The sequence below is a fragment of the Trichosurus vulpecula genome, chromosome 3 (assembly GCF_011100635.1).
Source record: "Trichosurus vulpecula isolate mTriVul1 chromosome 3, mTriVul1.pri, whole genome shotgun sequence".
Taxonomy (NCBI): Eukaryota; Metazoa; Chordata; class Mammalia; order Diprotodontia; family Phalangeridae; genus Trichosurus; species Trichosurus vulpecula.
Genome location: NC_050575.1, coordinates 100,489,237 through 100,509,227, shown reverse-complemented (window position 1 = coordinate 100,509,227; position 19,991 = coordinate 100,489,237). Strand labels below are relative to the sequence as shown.

Genomic DNA, 19,991 nt, shown 5'->3' with positions numbered 1-19,991 from the left:
GAAACGACATTAGAGAGGACCGTTCCGTTGAAATCTGCGTTATGTGGTGTCTCCCCCCATTAGAACACGCGCTCGTTAAGTCCAGTGACTGTCTTGCTTTTCTATTTGTATCTGCAGTGCTTTTCACAAACTAAGCACTTAAAATGCTTTTTTCAATCATTCATTCATTCATTTCCATCGCCACAAGCTCCTCCCCTTGGGTCTCTCTCTGTGGGCTGCACACTTCTGTAGGATTAGGAATGACATCTGGAGGCTCTGCCAGACCCCGGTCCTCCTTTCGCTAAACTGAAACGTTCCTGGGACCAAGATGGGGCTGCACCGTCTACTCCAACCCCCTCATTTTAGGAGAAACCACCGGCCCGGAGAGAAGGGACTGGACAAAGATCACGTGGTGGTCAAGCGGCAGAGCTGGGATCCCCGGCCTCTACCAGCAGTGCCAGTTTCACGCACACCACGCGGCCCTGAAGGCCGGCCCCAGGCTGCTGGGCACCGGGGCAGGGAAAGCTCCGCGTCCAGACGCCGCCGGGAGGTTCGAAGTTTCACTCGGCCCCGCCCCGTCCTATCCCACTCCGCCCCGCCCAGCTCCGCGCTGCGCCAACCCCAACCCCGCGGGAGGTAGCGCTCATGAATATGCAGATTGCGGAGGAAGGCTATTTAAAGGCGTTCTGGCCACGCGCCGCTCCCCTCCCCGTGCTGCCTGCCGCCCTCTTCGGCCTTCCTGTGGCACCTTCACCCCCGTCCGTGAAGTCTCAGTGTGGTGGTCTCTGCTAAGTCATTAAGTAACTGCGGAGGAGGCCGCAACATGTCTGACAAATTGCCCTACAAAATCGGTAAGATGGAGGGAGGAGGGAAGACGGAGTACCGGCAGGGCTACGGCGCACTCGAGGGTTGTACGGGCCGGGGTTTGCAGCCGCCCCCGAGGGTGGCACTGTGGCCCGCAGTAGGTGGGCTTGCAGTGGGTCCCCGGGCCGTCCTAGGGGCACCCGCCGATTTGGTCTCTTTGAATTGCAGGTTTGGCACGTTGGCCTGGGACAGCCTAGCGGGGCTCCCGCGCGGTGCCCACTGGGGACTGTAGTTCTCCAATGGCTGCAACCCAAGACGGGAGGTTGAGGGGAAACTACTAGTTCCAGCATGCTCTACTTCGCGTGGCTGCCGTGGGGCTGGGGGCTGCGGAAAGCGTGCTGCGGGGCGAGGCACTTACGGGCAGGTGGATTTGGGCACCCTGGGAAAGCGGGCCGAGCTGGACTCCAGTTAGGAGATAGGGGCCTGAGGGCTACCCCCTCCTTCCAAGACCGAACCACCCAACTGAGGGCTCCCAGAAGGGCGTGAAGTTGGGATAAACCTTTGAAACCAGGAGAGCGCGGGACTGGGAGCCAGGAGATCTGGGACTAGATTCTAGCCCAGGCACCTACTTGCTGAGTGCCTTTGGCCAAGTCTCTTCCCTCCCTGGACCACTCAAAAATGAAGTGGGACAGTCGGGTGGGGGTGGGGCGTGGACTGATCGCCATGGGCTCTCCCTCTTGACATTCACTGTTGCTGGTTGTTTGGGCATTTATGGAGTTCTGAGAGGGAATAAAGTGAGAAGAGTCCAGGACATGGCGGGGGGAGGGGGGGGGGGAGGTCAGAAGGCCAGGGTTCAATTCCAATCTTTCGATCCCGTGTGCGATTTGGGGAAAACACTTAACCTTTCTGAGCCTCTTTCCTCATCTATTAAAAAAAGTTTTTACAATTGACACTTTTATTATCTCTGAGGAAAATGATTTATAAATCTTAAAGTGATACAGGAATAAGAGTGAAATGAGAAGGATAATAGCACCAACCTCGTAGGTTTATTAGGATTAAATAAGATAATATTTGCTGAACACAGTGCCATAGTAGGCACTTAATATAACTAGTTCTATCATCTATATATACACACATATGTACATGTATACATCTATGTATGTATGCATGTATCTCTCCATCCATCCCTGAGCCCAGCACTGCTTGTGTCCCTGCCTCAAAGGAATTCACAGTTGAGGTGAGGAGACCAGTCTTGCACATAACACAGGTTATAACAAGGCCCTGGATGCTCTGGGCTCAGAAAGGCCTGCAAGGCTTAGCTCTGTGAGAGCACCAGGGAGAGGTAAGATTTGAGCCAGACAAGTGAGGTAGATCTCGATAGTCCTCAAGGTTCTGGAGGGTCTGCTGAGGAGGTGATCTGGGCTGTTTGGAAGTGTGCATGTGTGTGTTGGAGGGCTGGGTGGGAAGAGAGGAATGCTCTTTCTACAATGCCATGCTTACTCCATGGTAGTCAGGGAAGACTTCATGGAAGAGCTCTGCTGGCCTGGCAGAAAGGTCGAGGGAGATGGTGGTATTTTTGTCTTTGCACATAGGACACAGTGTTCTCCCCAGCCCCTGAGGCACTATTGTTTTTCTGTCTCTTCCTTCCCTTGGTTTTTGCCCTCTCTGCTTTGCCAAAAATAATCTCATTTCCCCTATAGGGTATAGTAGCCACACAGCCCCCACTCAGAGAGCTCCAACAAGCTTTTCTGAGGCTGGAAATCCCAGTGGTTAGGGAGCAGGTGACAGATAGCCCACATAAGTCATTCAATAAACATTTACTAAGCTCCTATTATGTCCTCTGGCTATAAGACTTTTGGCTCCTGGAAATCCTCAGATACACATTAAGTGATGGGACAAGCCTTTCCCAGGAATTTTAGATTTTCCAAAGGGCGTTGGACTGGCTGTTAGGAGACTCATTTCTGGTTTCAGCTTTGACATACCAGCTTGACATGAGACATGGGGCAAGACCCTTCCCCTCTCTGGGTTTCAGTTTCCTCTTCAGTAAAGTGAGAATGGTAGGGCTTAGATGATCTGCACCAGGTCAGTCTGTGTTCTGTAGTCCAAGGCTCCTTTCCAGTTCTAAGAGTGCCTTCGTAGTAGGCAGTTTTAGAAATGTTTACTAAATTGAACCTTCTGCGCTCTTAAGAGCTCCCTCTAACAGTCTGTGTTCTTCTGTAGTTCCTGCTCATCTCCCCCTTTATTTCTATGCCATCGAGTCTGTTGCATAATACTGTGTATAACCAAGCCTTAGCTGCAGACTATCTCTCAGGAGTTTGTGGCTGCTCTATGCCATCAGGGCACCTTTTTAGGGTGTTTTATAGTTTATATAGTACTTTTCTTCACAAGCAACCCTGTGAAATAGTACAAGTTAACCTATTAACCTTAAAATATAACTCAGGAGAACAGAGGCTCCAGCCACACTCAGCAGCTTCTCAGTTCTCATTTCTCACATATCATTGCCTCTCCACCACCCATTCATGTCCCTCACTTCTGGAACCAGCCTTAAAACTCATTTCCTCTTGGAAACCTACCATGATTAAACCCTAGATGAGTACTCAGTAGGTATATACTGTAAATTCTATAATGATCCATCAAAGGGAGTTGAAGCCCTCACTATTCTAAGATAGGGAGCATACTTTTGAAGATCTAGGAAGGAAACAAGGGGATGGCTAGCAGATGGTTAGAAATGAGTATCTTTACAGGAGTGTTTGGTCTGATTTATTAATTTTTTCCCCCAACACGTTCCTTGTTCAGTAAACTGTGTGATCGGAGCAAAAAAGAAATAATAATGACCAATCAACAAGCACTTATTAAGTGCCTACTGGGTGCCAGGCACTATGCTAAGCACTGGGAATTGCTGCTGTTTGGCCTTATATCTCAAAGAGGACCATGACATCAGGGAGGTGATGCCATGACATGCAAGCGAATTTGATTTAGGTGAGGGAGGGCTGTACAAAGTCACCAGCCTCACTTTCTCCTCAGAAGCCATTTGGATCCAGCGGGCAGATATGGATCAGAACAGCTGGAGATGGCCCAGGGTACAGTAGGGGACCTTGGCCTTTTCAAGCTAAGGTCTTTAACAGGACTCAGTTTGTCTGAGGCAGTGCCCATTCAGGCTTAATGAAAAATGAGGCAAAGAATGGGAATAGAAAGAAAGGCAAACACAAAACAAAGGCAATAAGTGGTATATAAGACATCCTAAAGAACATTTGTGGATAGAAAAGGGAATGGCTGAGTTATGTGGTAATGACAGCCTTTCCTCTCAAGGAGTTCACAATTTAAGGGTGGAGAAAACTTGGAAACAGCTACCACGTACAGGTTGTTTTTGTCCTTCTTTCTTGAAGAGGACCATGGCATCAGGGAAATGATGACATGACTTGCAGTTGACTTTGATTTGAGTGAGGGAGGGCTGTGCAAAGTTACCAGCCTCACTTTCTCCTCCAGAGCCATCTGGGTCCAGTGGCCTGATATTCACCAGGATGACTGGAGATGGCCCAGGATACATTTAGAGACCCCTGGCTCTTTCAGGCTAAGGTCTTTTCAGGTTCTCACTTTGAGTGAGGTAATGCCCATTCAATGAATTGGCCTCATTAAGAAGTTAATCAAAACTTTAATCAAAACTCAAAAACAAAAAAAAATCCAACTGTGAGGGGAAGACCCTCAGGGTTCCTGGCCAAAAGAGAAACTCTTAGTATTTGGTATTTATATTCACTCTGTACTAGGAGGGCAGGGACTATTGTCCAATCTAGGAACTGGTCCAGAGTGAATTGGGTTTAAGGCTTGGTTTTTGAGAAAAAAATCTAGCCAGTAAACCCAGAAGTTAAGGAGGCAACAGAGAAGCCACTCTACTCAGACTCCTAATAGGGTTGGTCTTTTCATAAAGAGACAGAAACTCAATTTTTTGTTTGTTTCCAGAACCCTTAAACACTCTTAAAAGTTGTTGAAGATACTAAAGATATACATATGTATGCATGCATATATATGTCTGTGACTTGACCCTTGCAGAGATGAAACATACATGACCAAATCTGATTCTGTCTCTAGAGTTTCTCCTTCCAGTGGTCTAGATCACAATCCCTTGAAACCTTCCCATCTTAAGGGGTTTTCTTCCATGGACTTTTGTAAATCTTCTGTAGCAGGACCTAGCCAACATGCTGGAAGCCTCCTTTGGGCCTTTTAAATTTTAGGAATGCCAACGTAACACTGAAACGATATATCTATTGTTGCTCACTATTACCACATAACTCAGCCATTCCCTTTTCTATCCACAAATGTTCTTTAGGATGTCTTATATACCACTTATTGCACAAAAGTTATTTTTAGCAGCCTACATTAATATTTTAATGGTATACAACTATTTGAATACGAACATATGTTTACATTATATGACTTGCCGGTGAATGCATATATGCATGGATGCATGAATATGAGTAACACTGTGGAAAATACAACCAAGTGTAGAAATTTTTTCTTCTCCTAAGTCTATCCACATCAAACATCCTTTCCCCATAGTCCCAGGTCTAGAGTTCCTCTGTAGCAATGATTCTTAAAGTATAGCCTGAAGATTTCCAGGGTCCCCACAAAAGCCTATTAGTGGGAACTGTGACATCAAAATTATTTTCATAATAATACTAAGTCATTTTAATTTCTAGTACGGTAAATATCCTACATGGTAAATAACACACACAAACAAAAACTCTTTGCTATCCTCAGCAACTTTTAAGAGTGTGAAAGCGTTCTGGAAACAAACAAAAAATTGAGTTTCTGTCTCTTTATGAAAAGACCAGCCCTATTCAAAAGCTCTTTAGTACCATGTGCAAACAAGATTGAGGCGGGGTAAATGAGAGAAAAATCTCAGAGAGTAAGGAGGTCTAGAAAAGTCTTGTAGAAGATGGGACTTTAGCTGGGGCTCGAAGGAAGCCAGGAAATAGGTGGGAATGAGGAGGGAAAAAATTTCAGGCATGAAGCAATGAAGACAGAATTTTATTTTATTGGGCCTGGGAGTGGGGGTGGAGAGGCATTCAGGGCTAAGTGACTTGTCCAGGGTCACGCAGCCAGGTTCCTGACTCCAGGGCCAGTGCTCTATCCATTGCACCACCTAGCTGCCCCTGACAAAATTTTAAAGGGCCCTGACCTTCAAGGAGCGTATGTTCTATTGGAAACTGAATACCTATAAGTATACAAACTATATTACAATAATAAATTCTAAATGTATTCCACATAAAAAGTAATTTTGCTGAGGTGCAGGTGGTAGCAGTTTGGGGAAGCCAGAAAGGGCCTGATGGAAGAGGCAATGCCTGAACTGAGCTGTGGATGCAAATGGGGATCCTAAGAGGCAGAAGTGAGAAGAGAGTGCATTCCCGGCGTGGGGAACAGCCTTGCAAGACCTTGGGATGCTGTGTGAGGGACAATAAGCAAGCCAGTTTGGGGTGATAGGAGAGTGTAGGAAGGGGTGAGATGTGTAGTAAATCTGCAAAGATCGTCCTAATATCAGTGCCAAAAAAGAGAAGTTTGGATTCAGAGTCAGGAAGTTGCTATAACATTTTGAGCGGGGGAGTGATTTGTGCAGTCAGACACATTCAGAAATAATGTAAGCAAGTTTGCAAAGCAGTGTGTGTGTGTGTGTGTGTGTGTAGTCTCATAAAAACTCTCAGGTATTGCAGATCTTTATCTTTACAGATGAGAAATCTCAAGAGAGATTGATTTACCCCGGTCACATAGCTTTTGGGGAAAAAGAGTAGAGATTCAAATCCAGTTATCGACTGCCAAGTTTAGTGTTCTAGTCAACACGTTAAGCCACCCTTTTGTCTTACACACAACTGTAGCCAAGCTCAGGGCTATAACTATTAGCATGGCATGAGAAAAAGAGAAAAAGAACTTTCTACTTTTCGAAATGTTCCATCACAATCTGAAAAAAAACCACATGAAATTAAAAGGAATCAGAAGGAAAGACAGAAACAAATAGGACATTTGTGTTATTATTTTGTAATAGGTATATTTTAAAGATGAATTGTAAGGAATTTGGAGTTTGTGGTTTTACGTGTGATTTTTCATTTTTATTTACTTGAATGTTTTTGTTTAATGATGGTTACTAAGTTTGAAGAAAAATATACAGTACTTACGTAATGTATACATACATCTGTGTTTACATATACGTGGCTGTTATAGCATAATACTACACTAAGACTTTTGGGACACTGTGTGTATGTGTATTAATGTTGTATATTTTAAAGAAGAAATAATCAGCTATCCAGAAGTGAAGGGGAACAGGCTACCTTGAGAAGTAATAAGTTTCCCATTACTGGTTTCAAGTTGGACCGGATACGCTCTGAATTTCTTTCTAGCTCTTAGGACTGTAGGGTTTCCTGAGGCTTTCCCTTCCTTGCTTGGGTTCACTAAGATTGACAAGTGTGAGGCAGGTCCCCTGTCCTCAGAGAGATTATAATTCTGCCAGGAGCAGCAACCTGAGAATATACCTGATGACAGGAGAACAAAGGGGAGCTTCTTCCCCTTTCTCTCTCAACCTCCCCACGCCTCCCCCCACCCCCATGGTCCTTAGTCTGTCTTCTCCCCTGCCCCTGCAGCTGACATCAGCCTGGCTGCGTGGGGACGCAAGGCCCTGGATATAGCAGAGAATGAGATGCCTGGCCTGATGAAACTTCGAGAGATGTACTCAGCCTCCAAGCCACTGAAGGGTGCCCGGATTGCTGGCTGCCTTCATATGACCGTGGAAACAGCTGTTCTTATTGAGACACTGGTGGCCCTGGGAGCCGAGGTGAGTCCACATGGAGCATCAGAGGAGCAAGTGATGGGCTCTGGGGGCAGAAGCACATGGGGTGGGGGGCGATCCAGGCAGTTCTGGACAGGGACTTCTCTCTTCCATGTTGAGGTACAGCAGGAAGGGTGCTGGATATGGAGCCAGAGGGACCTTGGTTCAAATCTCAGCTCTGACATTTGCCACCTGTGTGATCTTGGGGAAGTCACTTGATCTCTTGGGGTCTCAGTTTCCTTATCTGTAAAAGTTAGACCAGCTGGCCTTTGAGGTCCCTTTCAGCTCTAAATCTATAAAGGATCCCTCCCTTTTGGACAGGCATTTATACTTGTCATAGTTTTGTGTGTGTGTTTTTGCCCCCACAATCCTACTACAGTGAGATTCCTCACAACAGTATGTGATGTAAGTGGGACAGGAATTATCCCCGTTTTACCAAGGAGGAAACCGAGTCCCAGAACAGGGAAAGTGACTTGCCCAAAGCTACACAGTGAATGATGGTCAGGACTAAAACTTGTTCTTCTGACTTTCAGGGATCCTGTCTAATCCACTCACTATGAGTTGACCTTTTTTAAAAAAATGTTTGTAATCTTTTTTTAATAAGTTGATTTATTTATTTTTAGTTTTCAAAATTCCATAAGTTTTAAATTTTTTCCCCCTCGCTCCCCTCCCCAAGACAACATGCAATCTGATGCAGGCTTTACATATACATTACTATTAACCGTATTTTCACATTAGTCAATTTGCATAGAAGAATTAGAATGAATGGGAGTAACCATGAGAAAGAAAAACATAAAACAAAATAAGAAAACAGTCTGCTTCGCTCTGCATTCAGACTCCAGAGTTCTTTCTCTGAATGTGAATAGCATTTTCCATCATGAGTCTTTTGGAGTTGTCTTAGATCCTTGCATTGCTGAGAAGAGCCTAGCCTACCAAAGTCAATCATTGCACACTGTGGCTGTTACTGTGTCCAGTGTTCTCCTGGTTCTGCTCACTTCATTGAGTTGCCCTTCTTGAGCCATCATGTGTACTGATTGATAGCTCCTTTGTTCTCCATCCAAGTTGACTTCACTACGTTGACCTTGGGTTTGCTGTTCTCTGCTTCTGTGAATGACCCCTTGTTCCCTGGTTTTTACAGGTACAGTGGTCCAGTTGCAACATTTTCTCCACCCAGGACCATGCAGCAGCTGCTATTGCTAAAACTGGCATTCCTGGTAAGCCTTCTTCTGGGCGTAGCTCCCACCAAGGCCAGGGACTCTCTTGGGGTTCAGGGAGCTAGAGGAAAAGGCCTCCAGGATGGGAAGACTTCAGCTACTTACAGGAGTAAAGCACATGAAAGAGACCACAGGCTTATCCTGTGTGGTCCAGGGGGAATAATGAGTACCAACCAGAGAGAAACTACAGGGATGCAGATTATGGCAGGATTGAAGGAAGAACTTCTTATGGCTAGCATTTGTGTAGCACTTTACACATGTCAGCTGCCCCAGTAGATGTGGTGCTGATAACTTTGGAGATGCCGTTCAAGGGACTCTTGCCCTGGCATGAGACTGGGGGTGGGGTGAGAGGGCATAGGTCATAGCATCATTGATAAAGCTGGAAGGGACCTCAGGGGCCACCTCCCCCTCATTTTACAGATGAGGAAACTGAGGCCCAGTCATGTTAAGTAACTTTCCCCAGGTATCCCAGCTAGCAGGAGCCAGAGCTGGGATTTGAACTCAGATCTTCTGACTCCAATTCCAGCATTTTTTAGATTGTGCTGGGCTGCCCCTCTCCAGGGGCTATCCAGCTCTAAAATTCTGTGACTGTACAATTCTGTGAAAGAAATAGGATTGTAGTGGCCAGGGAAAGTTGGTCCTGGACAGTGGGAAGGTTTCTTGGAGGGGTAGGTAGGAGGGGTGCTGTATTGGTATTAATGATGACTGTCCAGCCCATGGGGGAATTGCCATAATGGGAGCCTGGGTGAAATCAAAGGGTGCAGAACCACAAGACACAAATCTAGGTTTTCATTCGGTCTTCTGATGAGAAGGGACTAGGTCCCTGCTCTGGTCTGGGTGAACTAGGAGGCTGGTAGAGGCTCTCTGAGTGGGAGGAAAACACAACAGTGTTTCATTTTCTCTGTGAGTGTGGCTCAACATAGGCAGGCTCTGGGGATTAGAGTTCTGTGTCTGAGGCTAAGGGCCTTGAGCAAAGAGAGGCTGATGAGATGCCAGGGTGGGGAAGGGGCTGCCTTAGATATTTTGCTCTCACTAGAGCATAGGAACCAGAAGGACCTTTGATTCCCATCCCCTGCCCTGCTGGGGGAGGTGTGCACAGTGCTCTTTGGTTTTCCAGCTCTGTGCGTTGAGGCACTGGACTTTGAACTAGAAGGAAAAAGCTTTGTTTGCAGAATGTTTCTTTTTTGCCCTTTGCCCAGGGTTTGAAACATTAGTAGTTTGGTGCTTCTGCTGAGCTCAGAGGAAAGCCGATGCTTTGCAGTGCCCTTTTCCCAGATCATGGTTGGGTCACAAGTCTCTGGTGTGTGCACTGAGGCGGGATGGCATTATGATCTGCCACCCACTTGCTCCCTATAAGCTTTCTTCTTGGTGGCGTTCTAGATAACAAATGTAAAGTGCTTTGCAAACCTTAAAGCACAACATGAATTCTAGCTATTACTACAACTATTTGGTTCTTCTCTACTTTTATCTCTCCCCTACTCCACCTCTGCTCTGCAACACAGACTTTGTAGTAAATCTGACAGTGCAGAGGTGGTTAAGCCCTGTACTCAGGGGTCTGGGAGTTCTCCCTTGGGGATCACCAGGGCAGTTCTTGGTTCTTAGATGGGATTTCCCTGGCTTGGCCTGCTCTCATGGGTCTCAGATACTGCTACAGAAGGCAAGGAAAGAAGTGTTGGGAATACCCTGACTTAGAAGATGGAGAGAGGACCCCGGTAGGAAACCTCTCCCTGTCCCCTAAGCCTGGGTCAGGGCCCTGGAAATCAGAGTTCTGGTGCCAGCCACCACTTGAGTGGGCTATCTATAAGGGTTGGTCCTGATTCTTCCTTCAGTGTCTGACAGTAGTTTCTCTCCAAGGCTCTCCATAATCTACCTGTCCAGACTTATCTCATCCCGTTCTCCTACCTGTCTTCTGTGCTCTAGACAGACTGGACTGTTGTGTGTTCCCTAATCTTGCCCGGCCTGCCTTTACGACCCCTTCTCTGCCTCATCTCCATTTGCTGAGATCCTCCTCTTCCTTCAGGACCTCGCTCGAGTGTCACCTCTGTGGGGATGCCTTCCCTGATACCCTTAGCTGAAAGTTCTGTCTCCTCAAGTTTTCCTAGAGCACTGTCTTGATCTCTTCTGTCTTGGTCGAGTGCTTCTTGTACGTGTTGTATGTATTGTATCATCAGCTTGCCAGTCGTAAGCTCCTTGAGGGCACGGCCTGTGTGGTGTACTTCCTGTACCAAGCCTATGGCCTCACACACTCAAGTATTTGGTCATTTGCATTGAATTCCTCACACCTGTTCTCCCACTCTTGCCTCAGTGTATGCTTGGAAGGGGGAGACCGATGAGGAATATCTCTGGTGCATTGAGCAGACCCTCTTTTTCAAGGATGGGCAGCCCCTCAACATGATCCTGGACGATGGTGGGGACCTCACCAACCTCGTTCACACCAAATACCCTGAGCTCCTGAAGGGTAAGGAGGAACATGGGGGAATGGGGATGGACGAGAGTAGAATGCTGGGGATGTGCAGGGGTGGTGTATGGGGGTCCTTGTAGGGAGTCTAGTTAGGGAAAAGGCTGCTGATCCCTGAAAGCTCAGCTTCACCAAGGAAGGGTGACTGGGGGATGTCACAGTTTCCCTGTGAAGCTGATGAGGAGGTCTCAGTGGCTATTTTTGGCACTTGGAGGGAAAAGTGTGGCTTTTTCAACACTCCCAAGGATAGTACAGTATTAAATAGTGGGAAAAGCCCCAAAAATGGAATTTAGAGGAACGGAATTCAAGTCCCAGTTCTGTTTCTAGCTCTGTAACCTTGGACAAATCATGTTCCTTAGCTGGGCTTACCTTTATTCATCTGTAAATTGGACAGTTAGACTAGAGAATTGTGAAAGTCTTCTCCTTTTCTGGGATCCTATGAAAGGAAAGTCAAGGAGCTCTTTTTTTTTCTACAGAGTTTAGTGTGGCCAGGCTTTGCCCTCCTGGGGAATAGGCTGGGCCAGGATGGTGAACTGACACCTCATAGCGGAGCACTTGGGGATGCTTTTCCTGGGGAGCCTCCTCTGCTGTGTGCCTGTGGCCCACCTGCAGCCCAGAACCACCTTCATGCTGAGCTTCCCCTGAGATTAGAGTGGGAGGGAGAAAGGGAGGAACCCTCCTAATGGCCTTGGGAACTTTTTTCTGGACATCGCTATTACCTCACATTCTGAGGAGAGAGGGAGGAAGGGCACCCCTCTGGTTCTGGCTTGACTTTAGTCTGGAGTCTGGGTCTCCGTTCTGGAATAGCGGTCTCCCTTTTTTTTCTGGACTTTGTCCCGGAAGGTTTGAAAGGGGAAATATCTTTGATTGGAGCCAGGGCTGGGGTGCAATGGTAGGGCACCCTATGTGTAGGCATGCCTCTCCCCAGATAGCCCTGATCCAAGCCCCTTTCCTCAATCTCAGTCTTGAGGGACTTTGGGTGAGGCCATATACAATAAAAAAAATTCTTGGACTGGGGGACTACAGAGAAAAATCTGATGACTTGGAGCTGAAGTGGGTGTTTCTCCTGTTTCTGTCATCTGGATCATAGATGAGAGGTTTACTGCTTTTTGGGGCCAGGGAGCGTTCCAATCCCAGGAACCTTTTCCCCATGTACCTCACCCACCACCAGTACCTGAAAGTCCATTCTTGGAGCTGCATGTCTTTTTGTTCCCTGTTAATAAAGAGATGCCCTGTGGAAAGGAAAAAGCATTAAGCCTTTGTTAAGCTGATTGCGGCACAGATGCGGGTTTGAGGGCAGGGAGAATGATGAAATGGAAGGAGGCATGGATTTGGAATCCGGATAGCAGGGGGCTAGGTCTTGACTCTGCCAGTGATCTGCTGTGTTTCTCTGGGCCTCAGTTTCCTCCTTTTTAAAACTTAGGGTGCTGGACTAGATCATCCCAAAGCTCCTGTCCAGCCTCATTTCCAAAGTCTGAAAAAAATGAGAATATATGACTCCAAGCAGTGGTTTCCTGGCAACACAGTGAATGGGGTAGCTGAAGGGGAGGTAGAAAGGCGTGAGGCTTCCTCCACTCACCCTGGTACCACGTGAAGTGACTTCACTTGGGGGAAGAGGTGGGAGGGTGGAGAAACACTGTTGACTTACCTGCTGCTGGTCTTTTTCTTCTTCCCCCTTCCTCAGGGGTGGGCTGTAATGGTGGGAGTACTGGAGGGAGTTCTTTTCCCACCACCACCCTCCCAAGCTGCAGGCTATGAGCAAGGTGATACCTATTAAATGTTGAAAGGGATTTAATTAAGGGTGGCTCCGGGGGCTTGAATTATTGGGGACTGGTCCTAATGGAGCATCCCTTGGCTCAGGCATCAAAGGCATCTCAGAGGAAACCACCACAGGCGTCCACAATCTATACAAGATGAAGGCCAACGGAGTTCTAAAAGTGCCAGCCATCAATGTGAACGATTCTGTTACCAAGGTACTGCTGTCCTCTCCTGAATTCCAAATCCCCTCCTCTCCAGGGACTCATCTGCCTCCCCCAACCCCCGCCCCAGAGTATAAAATTGCCTGGCTCAGGTAACTCACAGTCTGCAAGGCAAGATTTAGTTTACAGGACCTTTTTACAGTTTTCAGGGAATATACACACACACACATACACACGTGTATATATGTGTATCTATATGTATGTATACATATACATGCATATGTACATATGTAATGCATTATATAGAATGTAATTATATATTCATATTCTCATTTGAGCTTCACAAACAGCCCTGTAAGCAGGCCAGGTGAGGTGGTAGTGGACAGTGTGGGGCTTGGAATCCATGAGACTTGAAGTTACATACAGGTTCCTGCTCTGTCACACGCTAGTCGTGTTGCTTTAGGGAAGTCACTTCACCACTCTGGGCCTTAGTTTCTTCATCTCTAAAACGACAGGACTGGACTAGATGGCTTCTGAGGGTCCTTCCAGCTCTAAGCCTGTGATCTTAGGAGCCTGTGGTTCATTAGCCCCATGAGCAGAGACGAGGCACGTGGGTTCTGTGATTCCACTATCTGTGAGATGAAGATCAGAATTCTTACCCCGTCAACCTCGCAGGGTTGTTGTGATCAAAGTGCTCTGTAAATCTTGAAGTGCTTTAGAATGTACTGGTGTTCCTGTTGTACAGATTAGGACATTAGACCTTCAGAGATTCGTTAGGGTCACAGGACGTTTGAGTTGGAAGGGACCTTAGAAATGAGGAAACTGAGGCCCAGAGAGGGGAGATAACTTACCAAAGGCCATATTGTGTTAATAGTAGAAGTGGAGCTAGAATCTAGGGCTCCTGGATATGGAGGGCAGTAGGGAGTCATTCTTAGTTCTTGAGCTGGGGAGGGACACAATGAAAGCTTCCTAGTGTCCATGGGGGGTTGCTTCCTTCTTTGCTTACCTCCCTTTAGAGCAAGTTTGACAACCTGTATGGCTGTCGTGAGTCCCTCATCGATGGCATCAAACGAGCTACAGACGTGATGATTGCAGGCAAGGTGGCCGTGGTGGCAGGCTATGGCGATGTGGGCAAGGGCTGTGCTCAGGCCCTTCGGGGCTTTGGTGCCCGAGTCATTATCACAGAGATAGACCCCATCAATGCACTGCAGGCTTCTATGGAGGGTGAGTAAGGGGCCGGAACAGGCTATGAGGGTCACGACTTGGGGTCCTCAGGAGTGGTCACAGGGCTGATGTCTGTATGTGTGTGTGTCTGTGCTCAGGCTATGAGGTGACCACCATGGATGAGGCCTGCAAAGAGGGAAACATCTTTGTCACCACCACAGGATGTGTAGATATCATCTTGGGCAGGTGAGGTCCAGCTCCATGGGGGGCGGGAGGGGGGAGGAGCTCCATCTGTCCTCCCAGTGTCCTTGTCCATCTCCCAGTACGTTCCACTACCTCTTCCTGTCCTGCTCTGTATTTTACTTCTGGCCCAACACTCCTGCGTTTTTCCTTTATTGCTCCCTCCCTTCCGTCTGTCTTCCCCCTCCCTCAGGCATTCCCTTAGCCCTGTTGCTCCTCTTCCCTTACAGCTAAGAGCTCCTGCCTGCTTTGTTCCCTAGCTCCTGCTCCCCCACCCCCTCACCCCTGTGGCCCCTGTTTCCTACCCCCACCACAGGCACTTTGAGCAGATGAAGGACGACGCCGTAGTATGTAACATTGGCCACTTTGACGTGGAAATAGATGTAAAGTGGCTGAATCAAAATTCTGTGGAGAAGGTGAACGTGAAGCCTCAGGTGAGGGCGTGCCCTCTGGGGCCTGGTGTGGGGATTCAGGGGGCTCTTTCTTCATTCTCTGTGGTCATAGATGGGTGAGCCAGGCCTGGAGTCTGCGGGGGTTCTGATTTGAGGCACTGGCTTGGATGGAAGCTGGGGGGAGGTTTCAGGCGGGATAAGACTAGAGCTGTGTGTGCTGTGAAGCCCCGGCCTCCTTTCCCATTGGGGCTTGTGCAGAAACACTCCTATATGCTGACACAGCCGTGTAGCACTGCTTTCTCTGCCCTCTGGTCCACTTAAAAGAGATACAGGCAAAAGGGGTCACTGTTCTCCATGGATACATTCGTTGAGGGAAGGGAGACAGGGGCCATACAGTGTTGAGCCTGGTTGCTGACATTCATTGGAGCACATTTCTTCAATCTCTTCGAATGGCCACAGCCCCCAAGACTCCCTGGATCTTTCTAGGGTGCCTTCTCCCATCCCCCAGAGTGTCATAGTGGTATGCATGTGTATGTATGAGCAGTAGCAAAGGCAAACTGGTGATTCTTAGTGAATGGCAGAAATCCAGGGACCCACAGTGCCTGGCTTTGCCCTCAGCCCACCCAACTTCCCCTGGCCTGGCTCCATCCATTGGGCTACCTCCTTTTTTTGTGTGTTAATTTTAGCCCTGGAGTATCTTGGCAGTGGCCCTTACCACCTCTGCCTATTCTTGGGAGACTGAGCCAGGGTGAGGGAAGAAGGGAGAATATGGTATTTATGTGGGCAAAGACAGGGCCAGAGTAGGAGGTACTTGGCTAGACAAGTGGCTAGATGACCATTTGTTGACTAATCTGTAGATGGATTCCTATTTAAGTATGGTTAGGCCTAGATGGCCTTTGGGGTCCCTTCTACCCTTAAGTTTCTGGTGATTTTTGGAGGATAGAGGATACAGGGGTATTGTTGGGGAAGGGAAGGAAGAGGGAGGTCCATTCCTGGTCTTCAGCTCTCACCTCTCTTGCCCACCCGGCCAGGTGGACCGATATAAGCTGAAGAATGGACGGCGGATCATCCTGCTGGCAGAAGGCCGTCTAGTCAACCTGGGTTGTGCTATGGGCCATCCTAGCTTTGTGATGAGCAATTCCTTCAGCAACCAGGTGTTGGCCCAGATTGAGCTGTGGACCCACCCGGACAAGTACCCTGTAGGAGTACACATCCTCCCCAAGAAGGTCAGTGGCTGCTGCTTCTCCCTCCCCATGAGCTTCCTGCTCTGTGGCTGCCAAGGTGGCTTTGGTGTGGGGGGATCCAGGGGATGCATCTACATCAGACTGGATAGCTTCCTGTCACTTCTCTCATTGGCTTTTCCCCCTTCACATGTCTGAGCATTAAGATTTCCAAATTCTAGTCCTGACTCTTGTTGTGTGACCTTGAGCTAACCCCTTCTTCTATATGGGTTTTGGTGTCCCTTCCACCCTCTTCTTCCTCAGCTCTTATTCATTGAGGAGGAGGCTGCTCTGTGAGAAACTGAGAAGATAAAAGATAGGGGAGGCTATTGATGAGTGCGAAGTGTCCAGGAGACTGGAGGAGCTTGCTCCTAAAGAGAAATGGGCAAGATTATGGCCCAGGCCAGCCGCATGATCAGGCTTCCCTAGGTGGCACTTCACTATAGATTGTTTTCCTGCTCCCAGTCAGATGATTCCAACAGAGCTGAAAGGGGCCTTTGACACCCTAAAGTCTCCATCCACCATCCTCCTTAGCAGGCATTCAAGCCCAGTGTTAGAGAAGAGGAAACCAGGCTCATGTAAGGTGAGGGATTTGCCTTAGGTCATACCAAAAGGTAGGGGCAGATTTAAGAGAAGAGTGCAAAGCTCTTGCCTACTCCAGGCCTTGAGATCTTTGCACCTCAAGTCCTGAATTCAGCATGAATTTAATAAGTGCTGCAGTAGGCTAGGACCAGGATATTTAATTAATTTGAGTAATTTGGCTTTAGGATATGGCTTTTCTACACTTGTTCCCGCCCAGCCTTGCCCTGAATGGAACTGGGCTGCCTTCTTGCCTGTGGTCAGTTACCTCCTCTCTCTGTTTTGGCTGACTGCTCCCAGCAGCTTTTTCATCTTGGGGGTTGGGAGGGCTTGTCTTCCCCTTTAGTTTCTACCTTGTTCTCTGGGGAACTAGACTGTGCCTTTGAAGGAGCTGAACCAGGCCTTTCTCAGTCAGCAAGCATTGACCAGCACCTGCTCTGGGCCAGGCATAGTGCTGGGTGCTGTATATACATAAAGCAAAAAAAAAGAAAGAGTCCCTGCTCCCAAAGAGCTTATGCCCATCCCATGCACATGGAAGAGTATATGAAAAGTATATGCAAAATGATTTTTTTTGATGGAGAGGGACAAGCTAGGTAGCATGGTGGATGAAGTGCTGGGCCTGTACTCAGAATGACCTGAGTTCAAATCCGGCCTCAAACACTTACTAGCTGTGTGACCCTGGCAGTTCACTTAACCCAGTTTGCCTCAGTTTCCTCATCTGTAAAATAATCTGGAGAAGGAAATGGCAAACCACTCCAGTATCTGCCAAGAAAACCCCAAATGGGGTCACGAAGAGTGGGACACTGACTGAAATGACTGAATGACAACAATAAATATAATATATTGTAATGTAATATAATAAAGATGGAAATAATATAATAAGGATGGAAAGGTTGTGAAGGGCTTTTAATGCCAAACCAAGGAGTTTGTATTTGATCCTGGTGAACCGCTGGAGTTTTTATTGAATGGGCATGTGGCATGATTAGAAATGCCCTTGAGGAAAATCACTTTAGCAGCAGCATGGAGGCTGGAATGGAGAAAGGAGGGCCAGGCTCCTGCAGTAGTCCGGGTGAAAGGTGAGAAGAAGCTAGATTAGGGTAGTAGCTGTGTGGAGAGAAGGGGATTGATCTGCAAGGGATCATCTTTTCCAGCCTAGTCAAGGAGCCCAAGCTTGGAGCTCTGGGATTCGGGGCTCACATTCTCTTGTTCTCCCGTTACAGCTGGATGAAGCTGTGGCCGAGGCCCACCTTGACAAACTGAATGTGAAGCTAACAAAGCTGACGGACAAACAGTCCCAGTACCTGGGCGTCCCCAGAGAAGGCCCCTTCAAACCTGACCACTACCGGTACTGAATCCTGCCCAGCTGAAAGACTCCAAGTGACCAACCACATTTTCTTGCCTTTCCAGCCCTTTCTGCACAGAGTAATAAATGTTATCTAGGTTTGGTTGGGCATCTCTGCTGTGTCATCCCTGTAGCTGCCAGCCAACCTGGCTTTTTTTGGATCGTGTTTGTGTCTAGCGTGGTGCTGGGTATTGGGAGGGGGGGCGGGGAGAGGAGGAAGCAACCGAAGAAACAAGCTACCTCTCGATTCCAGCCTGGCATCCTTGCCCTGAACTGTGAAGAGACTGTGTCCTATGTTGTCCACTACAACATGGGCCCCATAGTGCTCTGACCTTAGACCTCTGACACCATGGCAGTATATAGAATATTTGCTCTGAAAAGGACATGGAGAATATCTATTCTAACTTTATCCAGTTGTGGGTGTGGAAACAGACTTGGAGAAGGAATGACAAGCCCAGCTTATGCCCCATTAGTGGCAGAACCCAGGTCTCCTTACTTTTATATCAATGTGCTTGGTTTTCCCAGCCCCTGAAGTCAGCTTATTATCATTCAATCAGCAGGTATTTATTAAATGCCGACTATGTGCCAGACACTGTGCTAAGCATGGGGGCTACAAAAAGAAGCTTAAGGAACTCACAGTCTAATACAAATACATACAAAGCAAGCTATGTACAGGATAAATAGGAAATTATTAGTGGAGGGAAGGTAGTGGAATTAACCCTGCTTACATCCTCTATTCTACCAGCTTAGTGCTGTGTCAGTTTGGGCTTGGGCAGTTGAGAAAAGAGGGTGAGAGGTCAGTGCCAGGCATAGCTGGAGGCCAGCATAGTGCAATTACACAATGCAATGAGAATAGTCTTTTATGAGCTACAGTGAAGGTAGGCTCATTGTCCTCTGTTTGAGGAAGCAGGGTTGGGAGTTATCTAAGTGAGGCAAATTTCCCTCTACCCATGGCTAAAGCGAATAGGACTGAGCTTCCAGGTATCTGGGAGGTTCACTTTATTTTGACAACAGTTAACACTTCTGTTCAAGTATTCTAAAGTTTCTTTCCCCCATTTTGGGGGTGGTGGGGATCAATGCCAGATCCCTCCCTGATTTAATGTTCTGTTTTTGAGAGCCCTCCTGGCTCTGACCTCCTGTGATCAGGATGCCCAATTCTTTATGGATTCCTTTCTGCTCCCACTCCTGAAACCATACTCAAGCAGATCACAAGTGACAACAGTATCTGTGTGAGTGAAAGGGAAGGAAGGGAGCCCAGGGCACGTGAAAGAAATCTTTTCTTTAGTTCATTTGAGTTGGTTCAGATACAAAACCAGTTGGATGCCACTAACTCATGCTTTGGGGGAGCTTAGGCCCCCCCCCCAGTTCCAAGAGTGAGGTAGAGACCCTTTTTCTTGTATTCTTGCTTCACCTTTACAAAGGGAGGCTTGGTCTAGAGGCCCTGCTAGCTCTGCCATTCTGCAGACTACCGCCTAAGCCATCTCAAAGGCTGCTCTGGCCTCTGGAGGGGAGGCTGCATCATCTAATCCTGGTCTTGTGTTCCATAGTTGGGACAGTGGGTTCCCTTTCCTCATCAGGACAAGAGGAAAGCACTTTTTCAGTGCTCAGTTCCAGTGCTGGAGAGCTGGGGAAGGGGGGGGTGGTGGTAGTTTAGTGTAAAGGAGAGAGCATTAAATATGGAATATGGAGATTGAATCCTAGCTTTGATTCTGAAGGGCAGCTAGGTGGCCAGTAGAGAGAGTGCTGGGCCTGGAGGCAGGAAGACATGAGTTCAAATGTGGCCTCAGACACTAGCCATGTGACCCTGGGCAAGTCACTTAACCTTGTTTGCCTCAGTTTCCTCATTTTACAGATGAGCTGGAGAAGGAA

General features: G+C 47.7%; 1 protein-coding gene across 1 annotated transcript; it reads left to right on the top strand.

Annotated features, from left to right (window-relative positions):
• The first annotated feature begins 625 nt into the window (after nucleotides 1-625).
• AHCY (adenosylhomocysteinase) lies at nucleotides 626-18,233 on the top strand. Its single transcript, XM_036750381.1, has 10 exons — nucleotides 626-830; nucleotides 7,410-7,600; nucleotides 8,733-8,808; nucleotides 11,114-11,266; nucleotides 13,127-13,239; nucleotides 14,202-14,409; nucleotides 14,508-14,595; nucleotides 14,906-15,023; nucleotides 16,013-16,207; nucleotides 18,001-18,233. The coding sequence occupies exons 1-10, from the start codon at nucleotides 803-805 to the stop codon at nucleotides 18,130-18,132; spliced, it is 1,302 nt and encodes a 433-aa protein (XP_036606276.1). The 5' UTR covers nucleotides 626-802; the 3' UTR covers nucleotides 18,133-18,233.
• The last annotated feature ends 1,758 nt before the right edge of the window (nucleotides 18,234-19,991 follow it).